A 20,956-nucleotide genomic window follows, 5' to 3' on the forward strand; every position below is an offset into this window, starting at 1 on the left:
TTTAAATCAATTCCCTGATTTTGTACCTCTTTTTTTTTTTTTTTTTTTGTCACAAACCGAAACCCCAACTGGCATTTGAAAAGAGTGCAAATTTGCATGAATATGCAAAAGAGGTCGACGCTCGGCTGACGGGAAGCCGAAAGCCGCCGCAGAAACAGGCGAACAGCGGAGCAGTCGCAGTGATTCCTCGGTCCAAAATAGCCACATCTCCTACTGTTTTCTACGTTCAAGTGTCCTCTACCGTGGAGGAACCAACTGCCGGGGCGGGGAACCAGAAGCATGCAGGAGGATGGCAGGAGGGGAACTACAGTGTGTCTCTACAGTCTAACATGCACTCGGTGCGTCAGTGTTTTCTACGGCCCAGCAGAGGAGGGGAAACTGATCACTGCAGCCTCGTTCAGGCACAACACGCTGCTGAAATTGAAAACCTGCAGCAGCCCGGTTGTGATATGATGAATTGCTTAAAAAAAAAAAAAAAAAAAAAAAAAGCTTTTTTTTTTTTAGGTTTTTTTTTTGCTGATGCAGCACAAATTAATTATTTTTAATTTAGGTGGAATTTGCTCTAAAACACAAGCCAAAAGGAGGCTGTGAAGTTTGAGAGAAAGGATGCGGGAAGACGCACTTCCCCTCCCCCCTCCTCCCTCCAGTGCTGGGCGTCTACCACAACGGAAACGCTCATGCCCCCCACCCACCTTTATCCACTACTACCAAACCATCATCAAACTCTGTATCAATGATGCGATGAGACCCTGCGCGCACACACACACACACACACACACACACACACACACACACACACACACACACACACACACACACACACACACACACACACACACACACACACACACACATAAATAAAAACACACACAGGACAGGGTAAAGTTGAGAGGTTGAGTTTGTCACACTCCCACGTGGAGACGCTCAAAAAGAGAAAGCTCAGGAGAGGAGAGGTTAGCAGCGACCACAAGCTAGCTGGTTAAATGACACACTTAGCAGTGTGTGTGTGTGTGTGTGTGTGTGTGTGTGTGTGTGTGTGTGTGTGTGTGTGTGTGTGTGTGTGTGTGTGTGTGTGTGTGTGTGTGTGAAAGGCAGACGTACTCTGTAGCTTCTTGCTGGGGCTGTCTCCGTGGACGTGTCTGCGCGGGAGGTACGGAGACGGCTGGGGCAGAGGTATCGAGGACGCGTCGTGCGTCTGGAGTTTGTACCAGTGAGGGATGTCGTCCAGCAAAGCCGTCTCCAGCTCGATCAGGATCTGAGGGAAGGGAAGCGGAGGGAAAGGGGGGAGAGCCGAGAGGGCATGAGAAAATAAAATAAAAGAAAAAATATGTTTGTTCGAAGCGTGGAGCCGCTTCAATCCCACCGGGCTTTTAACGCAGAGATTCTCAACCATGTTTTAGAAAGAGGAAACCCAAATTCAATGCAGCAGAATGATGATCTTTTTTCTTTTTTTTTTGTATTTCTTTTTCCATCATCATCTCATTTAATCATCTCATAGCCCCTTCACATTGACCCCGCGAGCCCATAAAAGCATACTGGGACCCGCTGCTTTAATTGGAAAAACATAGCTCAATCCCACGTGGCTTTATTTTAAATCATTCAAAATCCCAAAGTTTTGATTCATGTGAAATGCATTTTTGAGCCGGCTGAAGAGAAAAAGTAGAAAATAATGTCATCTGGCGTCTGAAGTGTAATGGTGCATGCATTTAAAACTGCTATCTTGGATTTTAATAGAATATTTATACTATACAGCTTCAGTACAGCACTGCGAACAGCACATTATGATACAGAGCTTATGTTTGCTTCAGAAAGTATTCAGACCCCTTTACTTTTTGTTCACTTTATTATGTTGGAGATTTGATTTTAAATGGATAAAATTGACATTTTCTCCCTCAATGTACATTCAAAACCCCCAAAATAACAAGTATTCAGACTCTGTGGCTTTGATTTTGGTCGGGTTTTCACCTTGTGGGTTATTGATTGTAGATTGATGGAACAAAATAAAAGGACAGTTTTGTTAAATTTCAAATAAAATTTCAGACGCAATAACGTATGCAAAAAAGTTAAAGAGTTAAATCCTATGAAACTAGAAACCAAAAACTTATTTTGTCTATAAATTAGGCAACCAGATTTTACGCCACAGCATGTAGTACATCTATCAGTCCACCAGAGGGCGTTGTGTCAGTGTTACGTTTTGCCTCGCCTGTCAATCAAACAGACGCCGCCAAAAGTTACACTTTTTATGGCCTAATATTTAATTAATGATTGGACCACCAGAAAACAAATAAGAAGGAATGACTTTAGCTTTCAAAACAAAATGAACTTGGGGAAAAGACAAAAATGACTTTGTATTTCATGAGAAGTTGAATGGGAGTCTGTGGAGCCAAAGGCTTTTTGGAGCCGACCTCTTGTGGCACTCGGTGGTATTGCAGTTAATGGCATTGGCTTCATTTTTCAGACCTGGAAGCTACATCCACTTTTATATAGTCTATGGTATGACTCCCAACTCCAGCCTCATGCGACAACAAAAGGGGAGGAGGCACCACCTGGTGGTGACACAGCATTGCAGGAAACCTCCTCCCAACCCTTTGCACTTCGTCACATGACCTCCTTTCCAACCCTGGTCATACATGCGTGTATTTTCGAGGTACGATGTCCTCTAGCGGACCGACGGGTGTATTACACGCGTGGCCGAGGTGCCGGGAGGAATTTAACACGTCACCTACCTCGCCCAGGAATTCGCTCTCCTCCTCCTGGACTCTGGGCTGATCCCACACCGTGATCTCCAGCATGCGTTCTCTGAAGTCCCGCCGGTGAACGTGGGAATATAAGAAGGTCTGGTTCCACTTGGGCTCCGCGCTCTTCTTCACCGTTTTTGTCCGTCGTTTGCTCTTGTCACTGCAATCGGAGATGTGAGGAAGCGCAGTTTAGTTTCTGACTTGAAGAGACAGTAGCCCTCCAAAATAAAAGAGCTAACCTCCTGTCTGGCAGGAAGTACATCTTGACGTAGGGGTTTCGGGGTCGTCCGTCCGGTCTGGTCGGCAGGTCTATGGCTTGAAGGACGTTGACGATCAACTGGTGGCCCACTTTGTCGTACCACAGCTTCACCTGAAACGACACGTGAAGGCAGTCAGCCGTTCATCCACTCACAGGGACCTCACTCGTTTTTTCTTCCACCAGATACTCACGGAGAGCTGTCCAGGCAGGACCATGGGAAGGTCTCGGAGGGTGCCGGGGCTGGTGGGGGACATCACCGATATGGAGGGACGGTCCATCTTCTGGGACTCGAAGGAACTGGAGCCTGCTGAGGGATGGAGAGAACAACGGTTCTTTATTACAGGAAAACAAAAAGCACAATCAACACCTCAATTTAATATTAAACCACAATCTAAGTCGGTCCCTCCAGGAGTTCGCTGAGTTTTTTTGTAATTGTTTTGATAAAAAAAATTCTGACTTCGTGGCGGATTTGTTCTCAGAAATTGCGATGTAATGTGTGGAGCTTTAAGTGAGTTTTTTGGCGTAAAATTGCAGAAATTAGAAAAAATTCCAAGACAAGAAAAAAAAAATCTTTTTTTTAAGCACTGCCTAAAAAAAGGAATAAATATGTAATCACTTCCTGTGATAATAATCATGCTGCACATCCCAAAAATATTTTAGTTCTAATCTTTATTTTATTTATTTATTGAACTTAGAAAACCATAAAAGTTACACACAAAAAAAATCATAAAAGTGACATAGCTTTACAGAACACAGTCTTTGACTGTAATAAAGAAAGCAACGACTGCATCAGCTGTCAAAATAAGAGCTTTAGGTGCTGCTTCATTAATGTTGCTTCAACTTCTACTGTATGAAAAAACCCAAAGTGCACTCTCTTACAACTTGATGTGTGTATAAATATTTTTTAGCATACTGTAATATGTAATTACTTCCATTGATAATAAGCATTTATTTTGAAAATTTTATTGTGAAGGACACTTCCGTTTTTTCCGCACCCCTGAGCCTCTGCTCGAGACCTCACGGGAATTTGAAAAAAAAAAAAAAAAGCAAGCTCCCGCAAATATTGGCGAGTTTGCTTAAATTTGCGTCCATTATTGCGATCGCAAGATGTGTATTTCTCTACGTTGTCAACTCAAAATAAGGCGACCATACAGCCAATAAAGAGCCCCCCCATATAAACACTTACTAGATTCTAGAGGAGGGTGGGAGGACTCTGGGATTCTCGGGATGTCTCTGTAGAAAGCGAAAGAGATTCGGTGAATGCGATCATTTAATAATACCGTATTATATTTGGTGGACATTCATCTTTAAAATAAAAAATGAATGAGTTATAAACAGTCGCACGGTAGAAGATGAACAAGCAATCAAGTACACATTTACGCATCAAGATGGCGGGTAGTTGAGGAGAAGAGATGGGCTGGAAAAAAAATGATATTTTTTTCTCTCGGATCTGAAGGATTTCGGGGGAAGACACACGGGGAACGGGCTCGACTCTACTTACTGATACGCTCTATACACTTTTCTCAAGAAGTTTTTGGACATAATTCGGTGGATAGAGCTTTTAGATGAAGGAAGGAGACATATCGAAAAGTGTCTGTCAGATATAAAAAAAAAAAATCAAAAAAAAATCAAAACCATCACTACAGAATGATAATTATCACGCATCGATATCTGTAATCTTACCCGATGGGTCTGGAAACGACGATCTCCACTTGAGGCTCAGCTTTGGACTCCAGGATGATGTTGTACACTTCTTTTTTGGTCGCTCCCGGCAACGACTTCCCGTTCCACTGCAACACCTCGTCACCTGGAGACGAGACGGGGGATGACGTACGGGACGATGAGGCAGTCGCTTTACATCGACCTGGTAAAAAGCCAGGTGCTCACGGAGGATTGTACTTCTTGAAATCGAACTGAAATCTCGACGCGTTGGATTGTACGAAAATAAGACGTTTTTTTTTTTTTTGTGTGTGAAAGTGAATTGCTTCCAAGCTTAAAAGCCCGAGTGGGCTGTCATACCTTTTTAAAAAAGCTCCCGCAGCCGATCTACTTTTTGGACTTCTGCATTCATCTATAAATGTTCAAACTAAATTATTGAATTATTTAAATTATTATTTAATTTTTTTTCGCCGATTAAATCGCAGGCACGACATCATCAGTCTGTCGGGCCGTCAACAACTGCTGCAAAAACTGAAATCTCAAATGTTTCTTTTGGGCGTTTCGTATTTTGATGTGCAGGACAAACGGGAATAACCTGATTTGTATTTCATCTTTTATCCTTACGAGAGCGTTATCGACCGGGCGAACACGAGAAGCACCGCCTCTCTCATTTTATTTATTTATTTTTATTAATTGTATTGTTTATTTTGGTACATAGTGTTTATTCATTTACCCATGTTGTCTTTAGCCTTTTCCTCATGTGTTTGTCGTACTGTTTTGCATCTGTGCTGTTTGTGTCACTGTGTGGACTGTGCTGACAGGTCATCATTGTAAATGAGAATTGGTTCTCAATTGATTTTACCTGGTTAAATAAAGGTCATATATAGCGCCCGCAAAAAAAAACAAAAAAACGACAACAACGTTTCGACGGATCCGTACCTGCGCGTAGGTGTCCCACAACGTCTGCCAGGCTGCCTTTTTTGACTTTGGTGATGAAGGCCCCGAGTCTCCCGGTCTCCGTCATCTTCCCCCCGACCACCTGCGCACACACGGACGCGACAGGAAGAAGACGTTCACTATTTCCGGTTCGGTCAGATTCCCGAGCGCGGGCGTCGCTCGACGCGGACGAGTCATCGCTCACCTTGAGCCCCAGGAGGGAGCCGGCCTCGCGGGGCATGGCCGACCTCTTGCTCAGCGTGATGCGTCCGATGAGGTGGTCGCCTTCTTTGGACGACTGCCACGTGACCGGATCCTAACCGGATGAAAAATCAGACAGGAAGGGGGCGTTTACAACGAGGTGTGGATATCCCCCCCCCTCCCCCGCCCCCCCGCCCGTTTCCGTTTGAATCCCTATTTGGGCGTGCTGTGCCGAGACTTACGTGCCACACGGCGGGATCGAGAGGATGACAGTCCCAGTCACCTGTATAGGGGAGGAAGACGAGGACAAGGACAAAAAGACAAAAAAAAAAAAAAAGTTCCGTTTATATCGTACGATTCTGAAGAATAAGAGACTCTGGTGTCATTTTAAGTTTCCTTCGAATGGATTTATCTTCCCAATTCTTATGATACGCACGGCGACCCCAAAAAGTACAACTCTTTTGTGTTTTTGCAAACGTATTAAAAATGAAAAGCTGAAATCCTTCATTTACAAAAGTACACCGGGAACAAATGCCGCCTTCGAACGGGATTGTTTTTTTGGGTTTTTTTTTTCTTGTCCCTCTAGTGTTTATTCACGACCTCGGATCTTAAGAACGGTCGGAGAGTTGCGATGCGTTTGCCGACTGTACAGAAATCTCAGAGGTCCATTGTTCTGAATTGACCCCTTTCGTAAACAGGACATAGGATAGCCTGGCACACGACTGACGTTTCCACCTTGACAGTCAGTGATAGATATCTCTCCTCATCCCTTTAACGACTCGGGGCTCGTTTGGCGTGTCAGTCAGCGAGAAGCTTAGCGCTCACCGTTGGGCATTCACACAAACTCCGACACTAAAACAGTGACTCAACCGCCCAGAGGAGGAGTGTTGTTTTATGAACTGCTGAGATAAAAAAAAAAAAAAAAAAAAAAGCAGCTACTTCCAACACTGTGGATTTATGGCGGAGGCTTGTTTCTCTTTCGATAATTCAATGTAAACGATGTCATTTTCCTTTTTTTTTTTTTTTTTTTACATAATTCAAATCCAAAGGCATTGTTCAATATCCTGTCTCATTACAATAAATAAACAGTGAATGACAAAAAGACAAAAATGTACAACCTAAAGCAATGAATGTGTGAGTTGCACTCCTCTTCTCGGAAGCTCATCATTAATGGGATCGCTTTGGGACTTTTCCGTTCGGACCGAACCCAAACAAAGCAGGTGTGAAAAGTGCCTCAGACCACGGTTCGGACTGAAAGAACCAAAGAACAGAAGCTCGGTCCAACCGAAAATGAAGGCGGTCGGTCTGGTTTGTTTGCACTTTCGCGCCGCTCAAGGCCGGCTATCGTCACCCGTTAAACCACGGGAGAGGAAAAAGAAGCGGAAGGAGCACGACAGCGCCATGAAAAACTGTTCCTGTTGTGCGTGAACTGTGCGCGGCACCACGACCATGAAAGGAAGCTCGAACCTCAGTGAGTGACGCTCCCGAGTTTTGCCGCTTGATCAACACCCGCACGCGAGTATACGCAGGTTTCTGCGAGCACCGATAAGCGTGATAAGAAGACGAGAATTTAATTGTAATTTGGTCCGACGAAGAACTCAAAACTTCAAAACTCAACTTGTAAAACCGCCTAAAAATGCCGAAAGTTCAAGTTTATCTTCGGGAAATAAAAACTGGAAAACGAAAATATATGCGCACGTTGTAATGCCGCAAGCGTTAATACTGCATGGGCAACAAAATATATCATTTTTCTACACTCAAACTGAAAAGACTACCGGCCGAACCGATGTCAGACGCGCCTGTCTACAAACCGATCAGTGACGACGACGATTACGACAGGACGTAGGTAAAATCGTGCAAAGTTTTTTTTTTGAAGCGCGCTCTCAAAGTTTCAATGTAAAAACCAAAACGGCCTAAGGAACAAAATGTTTATAACAAAAACACCAACCTCGGTGCAAACTGCGCTACCCGCACAGCTTTTAGGCACAAAGGCGTAAAAGTTGTACAAATAAGGCAACAAGCCAGAGAAAAAGCCGTTAAAACTGCCATTCAGCTAAAAACCTCATTCATAATCGAAATAATTCACTGCGCTCCAAAGCCGTCGCCAGAGCCTGGCCGGGGCCACGGGCCCTGGCGACTGTCAGTGTATCCCAGCTCTCATTAACACTGACAGATGGTCGGCTCGAGTACAGAAGCTAACTGGCCCCCGAATCAGACCGGAGCCGCCGGGTAGATTCGCGGCCACCATTTCGCCGCAGGACTAAAACCAACAGCCAGTTGACATCAGGCGTGGATTTAAAAGCCTTTTTTTTTTTTTGAGGAGCTTCAGGTTTTTAAGGTGAGTGAGCAAAGGAGAAGGATTTCGGTCGACGTTTTTTTTTTTTTTTTTTTTTTTTTTGGCAGGAATACTTTATGTGGAAAACTGTGAAAGCGGTGCCTCTGCGGTTTGTCAGAAACATTTGTCGGGATGTTTTCGGAGAGGGGGCCGAATGGAAAATGACAGGTTTGCCCACGACATCACCGGTGATGGAGACGGTGTAAATCGGGGGGGGGGGGGGGGGGGGGGGGGGGGAGTCTGAGTAGACACGAGTCCAAGTGCTGCTAATCTGAAATCTGAAAGTACACCGAGAAATGCTTCAGAGGATAAACGCTGACTCCGTGGTTTTAAAGTGCTGAGTCGGCCTTTTGGGGGGGTTTTGGACGATGAACACGCCGGGCAGATTACAAAATCTGGACTGCTCCTCTAACTGATGCTACATCAAAGCATCAGCTCTTTGCAGGTATTAAGGTAGTGTTGTTCTTTACAGACTGCACGTGTGTGTGTGTGTGTGTGTGTGTGTGTGTGTGTGTGTGTGTGTGTGTGTGTGTGTGTGTGTGTGTGTGCGTGTGTGTGCGTGTGCGTGTGTGTGTGTCATACAGCCTCTTCAATTTCAGCCACAAAAATCGAACAGGCTCAACAAAATCCCTCCCATTTAAATCTCTAGAAACACGTCATCTTGAACGCTATCGGATTTACGCACGTCTCCGCCGCATGGAACTAATAAGAAGGAGCGACTTTAACTAACGACCCCGAGATAACTCGTGGAAAACATTTATTGACTGCGTTATCTTATGAGACTAGTTAAATGGGAGTCTATGGAGTCTGAGGCTTTTTGGAGCCAGAATAAACGTGTGTCTTTGAAGTTGACAGGCAGATATGTGACTTAAAAACACTTAATATTCAAACCCAAGCCCGGGATTTAATGAATTAGGATTTTACCCGATCAGACTAAAGAATTCACTGTCAATATCTCTGTCAAAGCGGCCTGTCAGACACCGAGCTGACCGGCTGAGACCGGAGCACCCAGCGGCCGAGGGACACTTCTGGTTTGGGATTTTCTCACCCAGGGGTGCTGTGGGCACTCTGCCGCGCACACCGACATATTCTCTTGTCACTGTAGGTTTTCCAGTCCATCACACGAGCTGTGACCTCAGAAGCACTTGTGTGAAAAAGGATTAACAGAAAGTAAGTACTCGTTTTTGAGTCTCGGGGTTGAAAATAACGGACTTAGGGAGTCGTCTTGTTTCAATTTGTGAATCATTTCTAGACCATTAGCGATTAAAAACAAACACAGCCTGCATACAAACCAACAGGCTTCACGTTAAACAAGAAGAAGTGGAGAAAATTCACAATTTTAGGGTTTTAAACTTCAGTAAAATTTTTGTTTTCGGCAATTTAACTTAAATCTTTAACTTTTGGCTTGCTTAACTTCATGCTCCGGGAACGTAAAAGTAGTCGTTAGTGTAGAAATATCGCTCGCGCACACATCGGCGGCTGTGGTGGGACCCAGTTTCATCCCAACAGCATCCTTCCTCTTCCATTTACTCAGCACCATTATCACCTTTCCGCCGCGGGAACAAGTCTGAATCACTTCCTGCCTCCCTTTAACGTCAAACACTGAATCAATGAAAGCCTCGATCCAGGAGGAGATAGACATCTGCTGGGACGCAGTTTTACCAGACGGAACGGGAATAAAGTGTATTTATATAAACACTGTTTACAATAATCCTGCTAAGGGGATTCGTGGAACATATAATGAAACGTTTTTCTGCATAAAAATGACATAACAGCATCCTCTTATATGTCGTGTGCAATCCGAGTAACGTGCGTGCACAGCTTCTAATCCGTCTATTTCACAACCATTTATTAATCTAATACAGTTTTACATGTTTACATAAAACTATAATCATCTTTACGTTGGGGGATGTCGTATTTTTATGTTACTACGAACTACAGAAATTAAAAACTAAATCATCTCCCTGATTTATAGCTTAAAACTAATAAAGCTCCTGTTGAAACACCTGCAAGTAATCAGTACAATCCGATAAAAATGAGGTCATTAAAATGATGCTGAACCTTACAACTTGTTATGACCGTACACAGCACGTTGTACTGTTTCCAGATTTTAAACCCAATCGGATTTGAAACACAGGCCAAAGAGAAACTATACAAAAGCTACGAAACAAACCAATACAGGAACAGGAAGCTGACGGTATCAAACCCTTTGAATGGGTCCAACAAGACTCCTAACAACATAGGAAGTTATTTGAATCAGCGTCGGTATCTAAAATATTAGATGAAACCACTATTCTGTCCTCCTCGTTTGAAGCAAGACAGCGAGCGAACACGAGGAGTAACTTTTCTTGAATTTAATGGAGATTTCTTTTATCTCTTTTTGACTCTCTGTTAAACTACATCAAAGAACAAAATGCAAACACCAATAATTATCGAACAATACTTGTCAACACGCTTACTTTGCTATGTAGCTAAGAGGCAAAAAATTATGAGTCACAGGACAGGGCGCCGAGTGCTAGCTTGCGGCTATGCTAATTATCAATTAAGCCACTTTTAAATATAACTTGCTATAAAAAAAATAAAAAATAAAAATTCAAATACAGCGACTATATTATGCCTGTGATATCAAAATAATCAATAAAACTAAATACTCACGGACAAATAGCGTCCAAGAAAAAATTTAGTAGTGCTGCTGATATATATGACCAAGAGGGGGCGCTGCTGTACCCAAAAGCTAAAAGAGCGTTTTCGTCTTGAATTTGAATTTGTCAGGTGGCCAGAAACACAACGACAAATGTTGTTTTGTGCGGTGCAAAAATTGTTTACTGACAAATTTGCTGCATCAACTTAAAAGAAGACCAAATGTAAAGTTTCCACATTTAATGCAAATTTTTAACACGTTTTTGCAGAAATGCTGCAAAAAAAAATAAGAGCGTGGTGTTAATCTTGCTGAAAACCTGAGGATGCTATGCCCCGCCCACCTATGCTGGAAACCTGAATGCACCGCAGTCCTGTCAATCAAACTCGACACGCCCTGAACCATAGCTCTGTTGGAGGCCAAGTATCTAATAAATGCTGGAATTATTTCCAGAAGGACCAGAACTCTGATCAGAAGGAGGGAAATTAGCTAATGACACCATGATGACTTGTGGAAAAAAAAAAATGTATTGAGCCAGCCCCTGGTGGTACTCAGTGGTACTGCACTTTAAGGCACTTCAGCTTTGGCTTTTCAACCCAGAAACTACATCTATTATTTTTTGTATGTATTCATTTGAGGTGGGGTTATACTGGAACAAAACTGATATCTTTTTAATGGTAAGGCTCTTACGCATTTGAAATATACATTAGCTTGTTTTTCATACCGCCAAAACCTACAGCAAAACCTCTCGGGTCACGTCCCACTAATGTAAACCAGCTGACATCAACACCAACGTAATAACTTTCTATCAAAAGAAACTTCTTCTTAAAACAGAAAAAGAAGATTGACCATTTTACTTAACTCTGATGCATCTTATTTCTGGACACATATGATACGGCAAAAAAAAAAAAAAAACGCTCCACGCCACAGACGAGCGTAAAAGGAGACCATCCTGTTTTGAGGCCCGGCTCGCGAAAGAGTGTTTAAAACAGCTAATAATCCCAGTTCACACCATCTACCCATTACCAGTCCCCGAGTTATAGTAATCTGGATTAAAACATCTGGAACAGCCCCCTTCTGTGACCGGTGAGAGAGATAAAATGATACGGCACAGCTCGCTCTACCTACTGACTCCCATCAGCTCAAAACAACTCTCGCACGGTTTGTTTCGGTGGCGCCAGGTGTAGCGGGAAAAATGCGTACATGTCGCAAAACCGCGCTCGATTTTTTTTTTTTTTTTTTAGTGTTGTTTTTTTTAGCTGGAGGTCCTCGGTTCGCCGCTGCAGCTGGCTGTTGGCGAAGCGTTACGTAGCCAGCGAGCCACTGACCTAATTCCACAAATCTGTTGGCCTAAATCACAGGAACTCTCCAAATAAATGAGAGCTGTCCTGAGAGCGGCGGGGTTTAGCCACACAGCCGCCGAGGTGTAGATGACACACAGGGGTAGTAATGGACCGCAGTGTGCCGGGTGTGGGTGCTTCATCCTATCACTTATCGTTTAGTTTTACAGTCCCAAATTAGAAAGTGAGGGTATTAGAATAATCTTAGGGGCCAAAATACCTCTTTGCTTTTTACATATTTAGCGTAATTCGAGGCTATTTTGGACACGGGGTGGGGGGGGGGGTTGGAAAATATGGGCGTGGGAAGAGTATAAACATGCTTTATTATTGGCGTTCTCATTTTACTTCATCAAAATCTCGGCGACCACCTGTCTTCTTGAACATTTCTTTCTGTGAAATTTCGTCCGTCCGTTCGGTCGGGATCCCTCCGCCGCTCGGAGCATTAGCTGCAGGTCGCGTTACAATTAGCCGTCGAACCTTTGACTGCTGTGATTGTAATCTCGGCCACAGCACACGACAGTACAGTACAGTCGGTCGTACCGGCGAAGGGTTCTCGACAACAAACACAGAGAGATCAAATTCAGGTGATTCATGATTCGGCGAGACAGAATGAGGATCGCAAACTCGGGATGGACTTATGAGTCGCAGCGCATTGGGTTATGATGGGAACGGTCTTGAACAACTGGAGCAGTGTCGGAGGGGAGGGAGGGGGGGAGGGGGAGGGGAAAGGGATGACGGCAAACAATGCAAGGTAAAAAAGTTCAACTAGATTTAGCTCGGTAAGCTAGCGGAGTGAGCACATCTGTCTGACTGACCTTTCTCGCTGACGCTTTCCATGTCCACGTCCTCGCAGCTGGTGTACTCGGGCGTGGAGCCGCCCTCCTCCTCTGAGCTGCTGATGGACATCTGCCTCTTGTTGACTCCGCGCTTGCTCTTGTATGACCGCGGAGGGGGCGGCCGCAAAGACTCCGACTGGTCCGAGCTCTGAGAGTCCTTCCTCAGCAGGTTATCCCCACCTTTGTCCCTTGGTGTCCGTGTCGTACCGGGCTCCGGGCGGCCGTTGCTCGGGCCCCAGTCCGGAGGCACGGGTCCCCCAGGTTGGGGCCCCGATCTTACTCCACCTCCGGCGGGCGGCGCCCCCTCCGCCCCCCACGGTCCTATCCACAGAGTAGGCTCGGTGGTTCTCGAGGAGGACCTTGTGGTCTCCCTCCCCACCTCCGCCCCTCCTGGCCAGACGGTTTTCAGGCACCTCCCCCGCGCCGCCGCCTGCCCCTCCGTCACCGGGCCCAAGTCCGACCTCGTTGATCGCGAGATCACTGTGTCGTCGTTCGTGCCGCACCTTGGACACCTTGGCGTGCATGCGCATCTCCTGCTCCTCCTTCTGCGGTTTCACCGGGTATCTCGCCAGGTTGGGGTCACTACGGTAACGGTTCTGGAACTCCTCCTCGCGTCGCTGCCGCTCCCTCTGCTCCTCGTCCTCCGGCCGTCTCCGGTGTGTTTCTGAACGACCCAGGTTCTTGTCTCCCTCCTCGTAGTCCTGGGAGTGGATCTTCTCCAGCCGCCGTCCGTCTCCTAACCGCCTCTCTCCTCGGTCTCCGAGACCCACGCGCTCATCCAGGGATGACTGAGACTGCAACCTGCCGGCGGGTCTCCGGCCACTGCCGCGTCCCATGCCTCCCTTACCGTTTTGTTCATGGAGGGAAACTGGCCTTTTCCTGGATAAGAAGAGGATTAATTTTAAGCCATATCGTCCAAGGACATGAGCATCATTTGCTTAATAACAGCTGATAAAAGTTGGGATTTTGCTAAAAAAAAAAAATGTTTTGGACAGAGAGATCCTGTGCTTCTTTTCTATATCCTTTTATTTGCCAAATCTTCTTAGTTCAATATGAACAGATTAAAAATTCAACAAACCAAGATGAGACCGTGATGAAGTCTTACCTAACTCGCCCAACAAATGAAAACAAAGAGATTGAGTCAAAGACCTCTCAAGACTAAAATCTGTGACCTAGCTTCTCCCCTGGTTAAGCTAAAGCAGACACATCTATTTATTTTTTTACCCCGGGGGATTAAAACAACGACAGGAGCTTCAGCAGATATAACACATAAACTGGGTCCCCGGCCTTCTCCTGTAGCATTTGAAGCTTTCTCAGCGTTGAAAAAATATACTTCCCCTTCTCCAAGTTCTTCATTTCACTACCACGTTAACGCCGTGTGCCTTACTTTTCTCTCGGCGGTTCACTCTGGGAGCGAGAGCCCGGCATGGCGTCGCCCCCCTTGGCGGCGGTGACACCGGCGGGTGGCCCTGCGTTGGTGTTGGTGCTGGAGGGCGGGGCTTGGGACCTGGAGCGGAGCAGCTTCCTGTCCCGTTGGGCCTCACCTCCCGTGTCCAGGTCGTTCAAGGAGGCGCCCAGGTTCCCAGGTCGCACCCCCGACCCCGAAAACCATTCTCCTGATTTGGTAAGAATCTCCTGCTGCTTACGGCACAGGTTGCATACCCACATTACCTGGAAAGGGGGTCGAAAGGACACGAGCGTTTAGCAGCATTAAATGAGGGGAATACCAGGCATGAAAAAAAAAAAAAGGTTAGGCATGCCTGTGACACAAAATCTGCACAAACACAAATAAACTTTATTCACCTCCCACCAAAACAAATGCAGTACTGTTAACTTCATGTTTGTTCTACACATTAAAAAAAACTCTAAAAAAAAACAAAAAAAACAACAACAAATGGGGGGCAGATCAACTTTACGAAAAGCAAAAAAAAAAAATATACAACATCCTGTCGGTCCTACACTTGTTTTTCCCTCCTTCCTTTTGCAACAGCTAATCAAATATTAAAGAGCACTCGGGTACGACAGACCATGCTGTTTCAACACATCCATTGTCTGTGAACACAGCGCGACGTAAGGTTCTGTAGGCTACTGCGATTGGAAAAAAAAATTAATAAATGAGGTCATGTTTCACCTGTCATGTGTATGACTCTTAGTGCATTGTATGGATAAACTGTTTAATTTTCTAGATGAGAAAAGAAAAAAAAAAAAAAAAAAAGGTCATTTGCAGGGCTCCAGTAAAACTGGAGATGGAGACAAGTAAGTCTATAAACACTGTGCTGAATATTATTTTCTTCATCTTTGCACAAGCTGGGAGTGATTTCTCCAATTCAGGCACTAAAACATATATATATATATATATATATATATATATATATATACAAATATATAACCTACAGTGAACGCTCACAAAGTAAGACTGATGATTACAGACAGGTGCAGAAATAAAAAGATCAAATTTGATTCCTCATCCTCTAAATCAAACCCTTTGTCAAGCATCCGATACTCACATGTAGCCATGGCTACCGAATACCACCTCACTTCGAGTGCACAAAAACAAGGATTTATCTCCCTCCGTATTTTATAATCCCGCCGGTTTTATTTTGCAGAGAATACGTCCACAGCAAAGAGGAAACACGGCACGTCTTCGTAATTCCAGCGCACAACCTTCGGCACAAGCTGCAAACAAACAAAAAAACAAACAAAAAACACTTCTGGGACCCTTTGGAAACCTCCCCGCCAAAAAAATTGTACTCCTTGACGGCCGGCGGGATGCAGCGTTAGCAGTCAGTTAGCTTTGGGCGCGCCAAAGCACATTCATCATGGCCTGATTGAATCCTAGTTGGCGCATGTCCAGACTAATCTAAAGTAAATCAGCTGCCCGCACGGCCCACAGCTGTCGGGCAGCCGCCCAGGCACACACTGCAGCCTCTTTCTCTCCGGGTCTTTCTCCACCTCGGTACCTCGGCTGGAGGGGCCGCAGATTAGCAGCGGACGTAATCCTTTCAGCTCTTCGCCATTATTCAACTCATCACCGGCTGACAATACCGCCTCACAATCCATAACTTCTAACTTATAGTGCCCTCCAACCTCCTCCTCCATCATCATCATCATCATCATCACCCCCCCCCCCCACCCACCCACCCCCACCCTCAGGCACAGCAGGTTGGAGATTAAGCCCAGATGTCCCAGCCCCCCTTTTTCTCTCTTCTCTCCTAGTGCATGATGGGATATAATTCTATACACACTGGAATTTTGCTTGAAAAAAGGTGTCAATTCTTCACATCTGGATATTTAAGCTAAAGTGATTTTTTTTTTTTTTAACTCGTCAAATAAATTTGGGATTTGGGTGCTTTTCTTGAAACTCGCTCAATATTATACGCATTCACAGTTTGTGACGTTCGTGAATTTTATTTGATTTCAGATGCCACTTTGAGGTGTCAGTTTTACAGGTGCCGACCAAAATGTGTCCTTTAAATTCAGCATCAAATACTGTCAAGATTTCTGGTCTGGATTTAAACATTCTTGTTGAGCTACATGTGTTTTCTCTCCATTCAACATCTGCAACCTTTGCCAGGTGCCGCAAAAACAGATGGGACATGATCTTATCCAGACAAGCACGCAAGGTCGGAGATACGCTTCCTTTAATGGTGGAAAATTCTGGAAAAACAGGACGGCGTCGATTGCGTGTTTTGAGAATCAGCAAAGTAGTGAGCCCATCGATTGCTTATTGTTTACATCAGGCAAATCGGGACGTTATAATGTTGTTTCTCTGGTGCGCCCTCTACTGGAGTCCTCCAGTACCCCAGTATGTGATCGATAACGTTCATGACACAAACATTTGTCAAAGCGAATGACACCCTGCTTTACCATCTGAGACACACAAAGGACTATTATCTTTACGGTATTCCCAGTCGATGAGTCAGCAAAATGTTAACGCAAACTTCTTTCAAGCAACGTATATAACTTGAATCGCGTAGATTTCTAAACATACGTAACGTTTCTTGTGTGAAAAACATGATCTTTTCCTAACCACTCAACCAAGTAAAGCACCTTACTTTTTCATGCCTTGGCAAGGCAAAACGTGACACTGACGCGGTGCCCTCTAGTGGACTGATGGGTGTATTGCTTGATATCAGGTTGAAGGCTGGACGTTTCAACCATGCAAAAACAAAAACTGAAATACAAGAGTTTATTAGATCCTCTGAGTGGACGGCTTTTTTTTTTATTTTTATTTTTTAAAGATCTCAGCTGCCATAAAACCATGTCTTACTGGACAAATTTTCAATAATACATTATTTACAGTAGGGAACAATGGATCATCTTGCTTTTTCTAAATCAGCTCCCTACCATTTCACAAAAAAAAATTAAAAAAAATAAACTATGATATATATATACGTAAAGGATCATATCGTTTAAAGAGTTTTAGGATCATTTATAACTTATGGGACGGGCAAAATCATCGCTTGAATTTTTATTTTTGTGTGTTGTCCACAAGCTTAATCCCTCAAATGACATCATCGTATGGAAGAACGCACATCGACTGTTTCTCGGCGTGTTCTCAAAACCAAAGAGAGATGCATTTAAAACTGCTCTCATTATCTAATAGCAGGGCTTCGTGTTTTTACAGAGCCTTCACTGCAGGAGGGGGAGGGACAGAAAGCAATAAAGAACTTAAAGAAAACACACACACACACACACATAAAGGATATAATTCATATAATCCTTCGCTGGAGTGATTGCACTCTATTCCTGGATAGCCTGAAAGATATTGTTGGGGGAATTAAGAGTGTGTGTCAGTGTGTGTGTGTGTGTGTGTGTGTGTGTGTTGGTGTGTGTCTGTTAGTGTGTGTGTGTGTCCGTCACAGTGTTTATGTTGTACATAAAATGCTGAAGCCCCGCCCTACGGCGTGTAACACGTGTTCACGGTGGAGCTCGCTACTCGGGCCGGCCGGAACGTGATGAGAGAGCCTCCAATCGGCTCCCTCCGTCCAGAGGCAGCCCACTCCGGTGTCACCTCGAGTTCATCTCGCTGCACGCTGCACAGTGTGTGTGTGTGTGTGTGTGTGTGTGTGTGTGTGTGTGTGTGTGTGTGTGTGTGTGTGTGTGTGTGTGTGTGTGTGTGTGTGTGTGTGTGTGTGTGTGTGTGTGTGTGTGTGTGTGTGTGTGTGTGTGTGTGTGTGTGTGTGTGTTATGGTATGTATATGTAGGACGATTCTGAAACCTTCTTGCCTGGAAGAGTGCGGCGTGGGCGACTGCCTGTAGGCGAGATGTGTGTGTGTGTGTGTGTGTGTGTGTGTGTGTGTGTGTGTGTGTGTGTGTGTGTGTGTGTGTGTGTGTGTGTGTGTGTGTGTGTGTGTGTGTGTGTGTGTGTGTGTGTGTGTGTGTGTGTGTGCGGAGAATGAGCGGTGCCATTTCGGTCACGTAATAATGTCAACCTCCTTCTGCCTAAAAATGTGCTTCTCCATGGTAACCGCATCACAGAGAGGAGCCAGTGAGAGGAATGGGTACCAAGCAGTGTGTGTGTGTGTGTGTGTGTGTGTGTGTGTGTGTGTGTGTGTGTGTGTGTGTGTGTGTGTGTGTGTGTGTGTGTGTGTGAGTCCAAAAATACAATGACAGCAGAGAAATTGTTAAATATCTTCACAGACTTGAGTCACTGCAGCCTTTAACATCATTTGAACCTGAATGTTTAATCTCTTTTTAATTGTCTTCCTTTTCCCTCTCATCTCCTTTCCTGTCCTTTTTCTTTCCTTTGCTGACTTCCTCTTCATTCCTTTCCAATCCTTTACTCTAATTTCCTCGCCACTCATTTTCTTCTTTTTTATTTCCCTTCCTTTTTCCCAAGGTTTGACTTCCTTTTCTGTTTTTGTCTTTCCTTTCCTTATTTCCTTACTTTGATGTTTCTTTTTCTTGTTTCCTTTCCTTTCCTTTCCTTTCCTTTCCTTTCCTTTCCTTTCCTTTCCTTTCCTTTCCTTTCCTTTCCTTTCCTTTCCTTTCCTTTCCTTTCCTTTCCTACCCTTTCCTTTCCTTTTTGTTCCTTTCCTTTCCTCTCCTCATCTCCTTCCCATTTATTTCCCTTCCTCTCTCTTCGCTCACCTTCCCTGACTTTGCTCTCCTCGCCCTCTCGCTCGGCTGACACACCTGGCTGACTTGACAAATGAAGACACCACACACCTGTCACTCATATGTCTCCACACCCCCCTCCGTACCCCTCCCACCCCCCTTCATCTCCAACCCTCAGGGCCGCCGCGTCCATCTGCTGACAGAACGGCGAAGGCGTACGTCTCCGCCGCAGCTCGGCGTTCATCAGCAGCTGGCGGCGAGAGCAAAAACTCATTTAAGCCCGGAGTGTGTGAACATCAGCTTTTCCTTAAATGGGCAGAATAGATGGGAGCTTTGGGGGTGGTGGAGCAGTGTGTGTGTGTGTGTGTGTGTGTGAGGGTGAGGGTGGGGGGGGGGGGGGCAGATGGCATTCAGTGTGTGTAGCGACCCCGCCCTCCACACACACACATAAACACACACCTCGACAGGATGACATACGAGGCAGCGCCGGGTGTAAACTGCCATCGTTCACGGGGAATGGCAAATCCTGAATGGCGGGAGAAGAAAGACGGCCGCCAAAGACATAATGCTCCATTTCCCCTAATAAGGTCGTAGATCAACTCGGCAAGCAGGTCCTGAACGGCGCTCGGCGGCGGCGAGGAGGAGCGCTGAAAAGAACAGCTGAGGGCCGTACGTGGCTGTAAATCCACGCTGTTTTCTGATCTCGGTATCACGGAGGACACTCCGCTCAATGAAACAGCACACAATCATGATGAAGGATCAAAAATCAAAGCGACATGCGATGGGGACAGTAAATTCTCAACCGGTTCCATCTGCGATCTCAGGAACCTTCTTCTTCTTTTTTTTTCAACTCGGAGCAGGAAGAGCGTCTGTGGATTTTGACAGATTTTTGTCTGTATTTTATGTCTTTACGGAAGAGCTGACAGCAGAGACAGATGACAGGAAATGAGAGGAGACCGAATGGATAGAAGACACAGAGAGAGAGCGAGAGAGAGAAGGAGCGTGAAGTGTTGTGGAAGCTGCAGATCCAGCCGTGTATGAGAGGAGAGGGGCGGCGGGTTAGTCATCGAGTACCGAGGAACATGATTGAGATTATGCGGTGCATCCTTCCTTTCCGATAAAAAGTGCAGCGTCAGCTTGACGCACCGAGCGAGCGAGATTTTGTGTGGCCTGTATCAGCGTGAATCTGTGTGTCCGTGTGTGTGTGTGTGTCCGTGTGTGTGTGTGTGTGTGTGTGTGTGTGTGTGTGTGTGTGTGTGTGTGTGTGTGCGTGCGTGTGTGTGTGTGTGTGTGTGTGTGTGTGTGCGTGCGTGCGTGCACGCGTGTGTGTGCGTGTTTGTGTGTGTGTGTGTGTGTGTGTGTGTGTGCGTGCGTGTTTGTGTGTGTGTGTGTGTGTGTGTGTGCGTGCGTGCGTGCGTGCGTGTGTGTGTGTGTGTGTGTGTGTGTGTGTGTGTGTGTGTGTGTGTGTGTGTGTCGATTGTAGACTGCAGGCCATAAACTATTTAAACCACACAGGATGCTAAAGACTTATAAATAAGCACAAAAAACAGCCACAACCAGAAAAGACCAAAAAAAAGACCATTTACAGCATGTGTGTGTGTGTGTGTGTGTGTGTGTGTGTGTGTGTGTGTGTGTGTGTGTGTGTGTGTGTGTGTGTGTGTGTGTGTGTGTGTGTGTGTGTGTGTCCACTGGGAGGCAGTGCTCCTCTACAAAGCAGACAGATTGTTCAGCGGTTTGTTCCGTTTCTGGAAGCCATCTGGAGCTGACATTAAACACACATAAACAAACACTCAGACATTAACAAGCTGGAGCACCGGCGGACGCAGGGCTGCCCGACAGGGAGGACGACGAAACACAAGATGGTTTTTACCCCATCGAGGTAGAAAGACGCATTGCTTCAACGCGGCTTGGTTACCGTGGCGACGCCTCCCACGCTTTATACCGGCGGCGGCGG

The 20,956-nt window shown here is 45.4% G+C and overlaps 1 protein-coding gene across 1 annotated transcript in view; it reads right to left on the reverse strand.

Moving 5' to 3' along the window:
• Positions 1–20,956, reverse strand: part of LOC138634665 (regulating synaptic membrane exocytosis protein 1-like) — a 70,600-nt gene that overhangs the window by 23,797 nt on the left and 25,847 nt on the right. Inside the window, 13 exon segments of the mRNA XM_069721719.1 lie at positions 693–749; positions 1,102–1,255; positions 2,727–2,898; positions 2,978–3,108; positions 3,189–3,304; positions 4,184–4,230; positions 4,681–4,804; positions 5,596–5,695; positions 5,798–5,908; positions 6,036–6,076; positions 12,922–13,241; positions 13,243–13,821; positions 14,330–14,613. Of these exon segments, the coding sequence (XP_069577820.1) occupies positions 693–749; positions 1,102–1,255; positions 2,727–2,898; positions 2,978–3,108; positions 3,189–3,304; positions 4,184–4,230; positions 4,681–4,804; positions 5,596–5,695; positions 5,798–5,908; positions 6,036–6,076; positions 12,922–13,241; positions 13,243–13,821; positions 14,330–14,613 (2,236 nt within the window).

This window comes from Brachyistius frenatus, unplaced genomic scaffold (assembly GCF_029030835.1).
Source record: "Brachyistius frenatus isolate BFR_SWC_R1_liver_20210118 unplaced genomic scaffold, ASM2903083v1 Contig_271, whole genome shotgun sequence".
NCBI lineage: Eukaryota > Metazoa > Chordata > Actinopteri > Embiotocidae > Brachyistius > Brachyistius frenatus.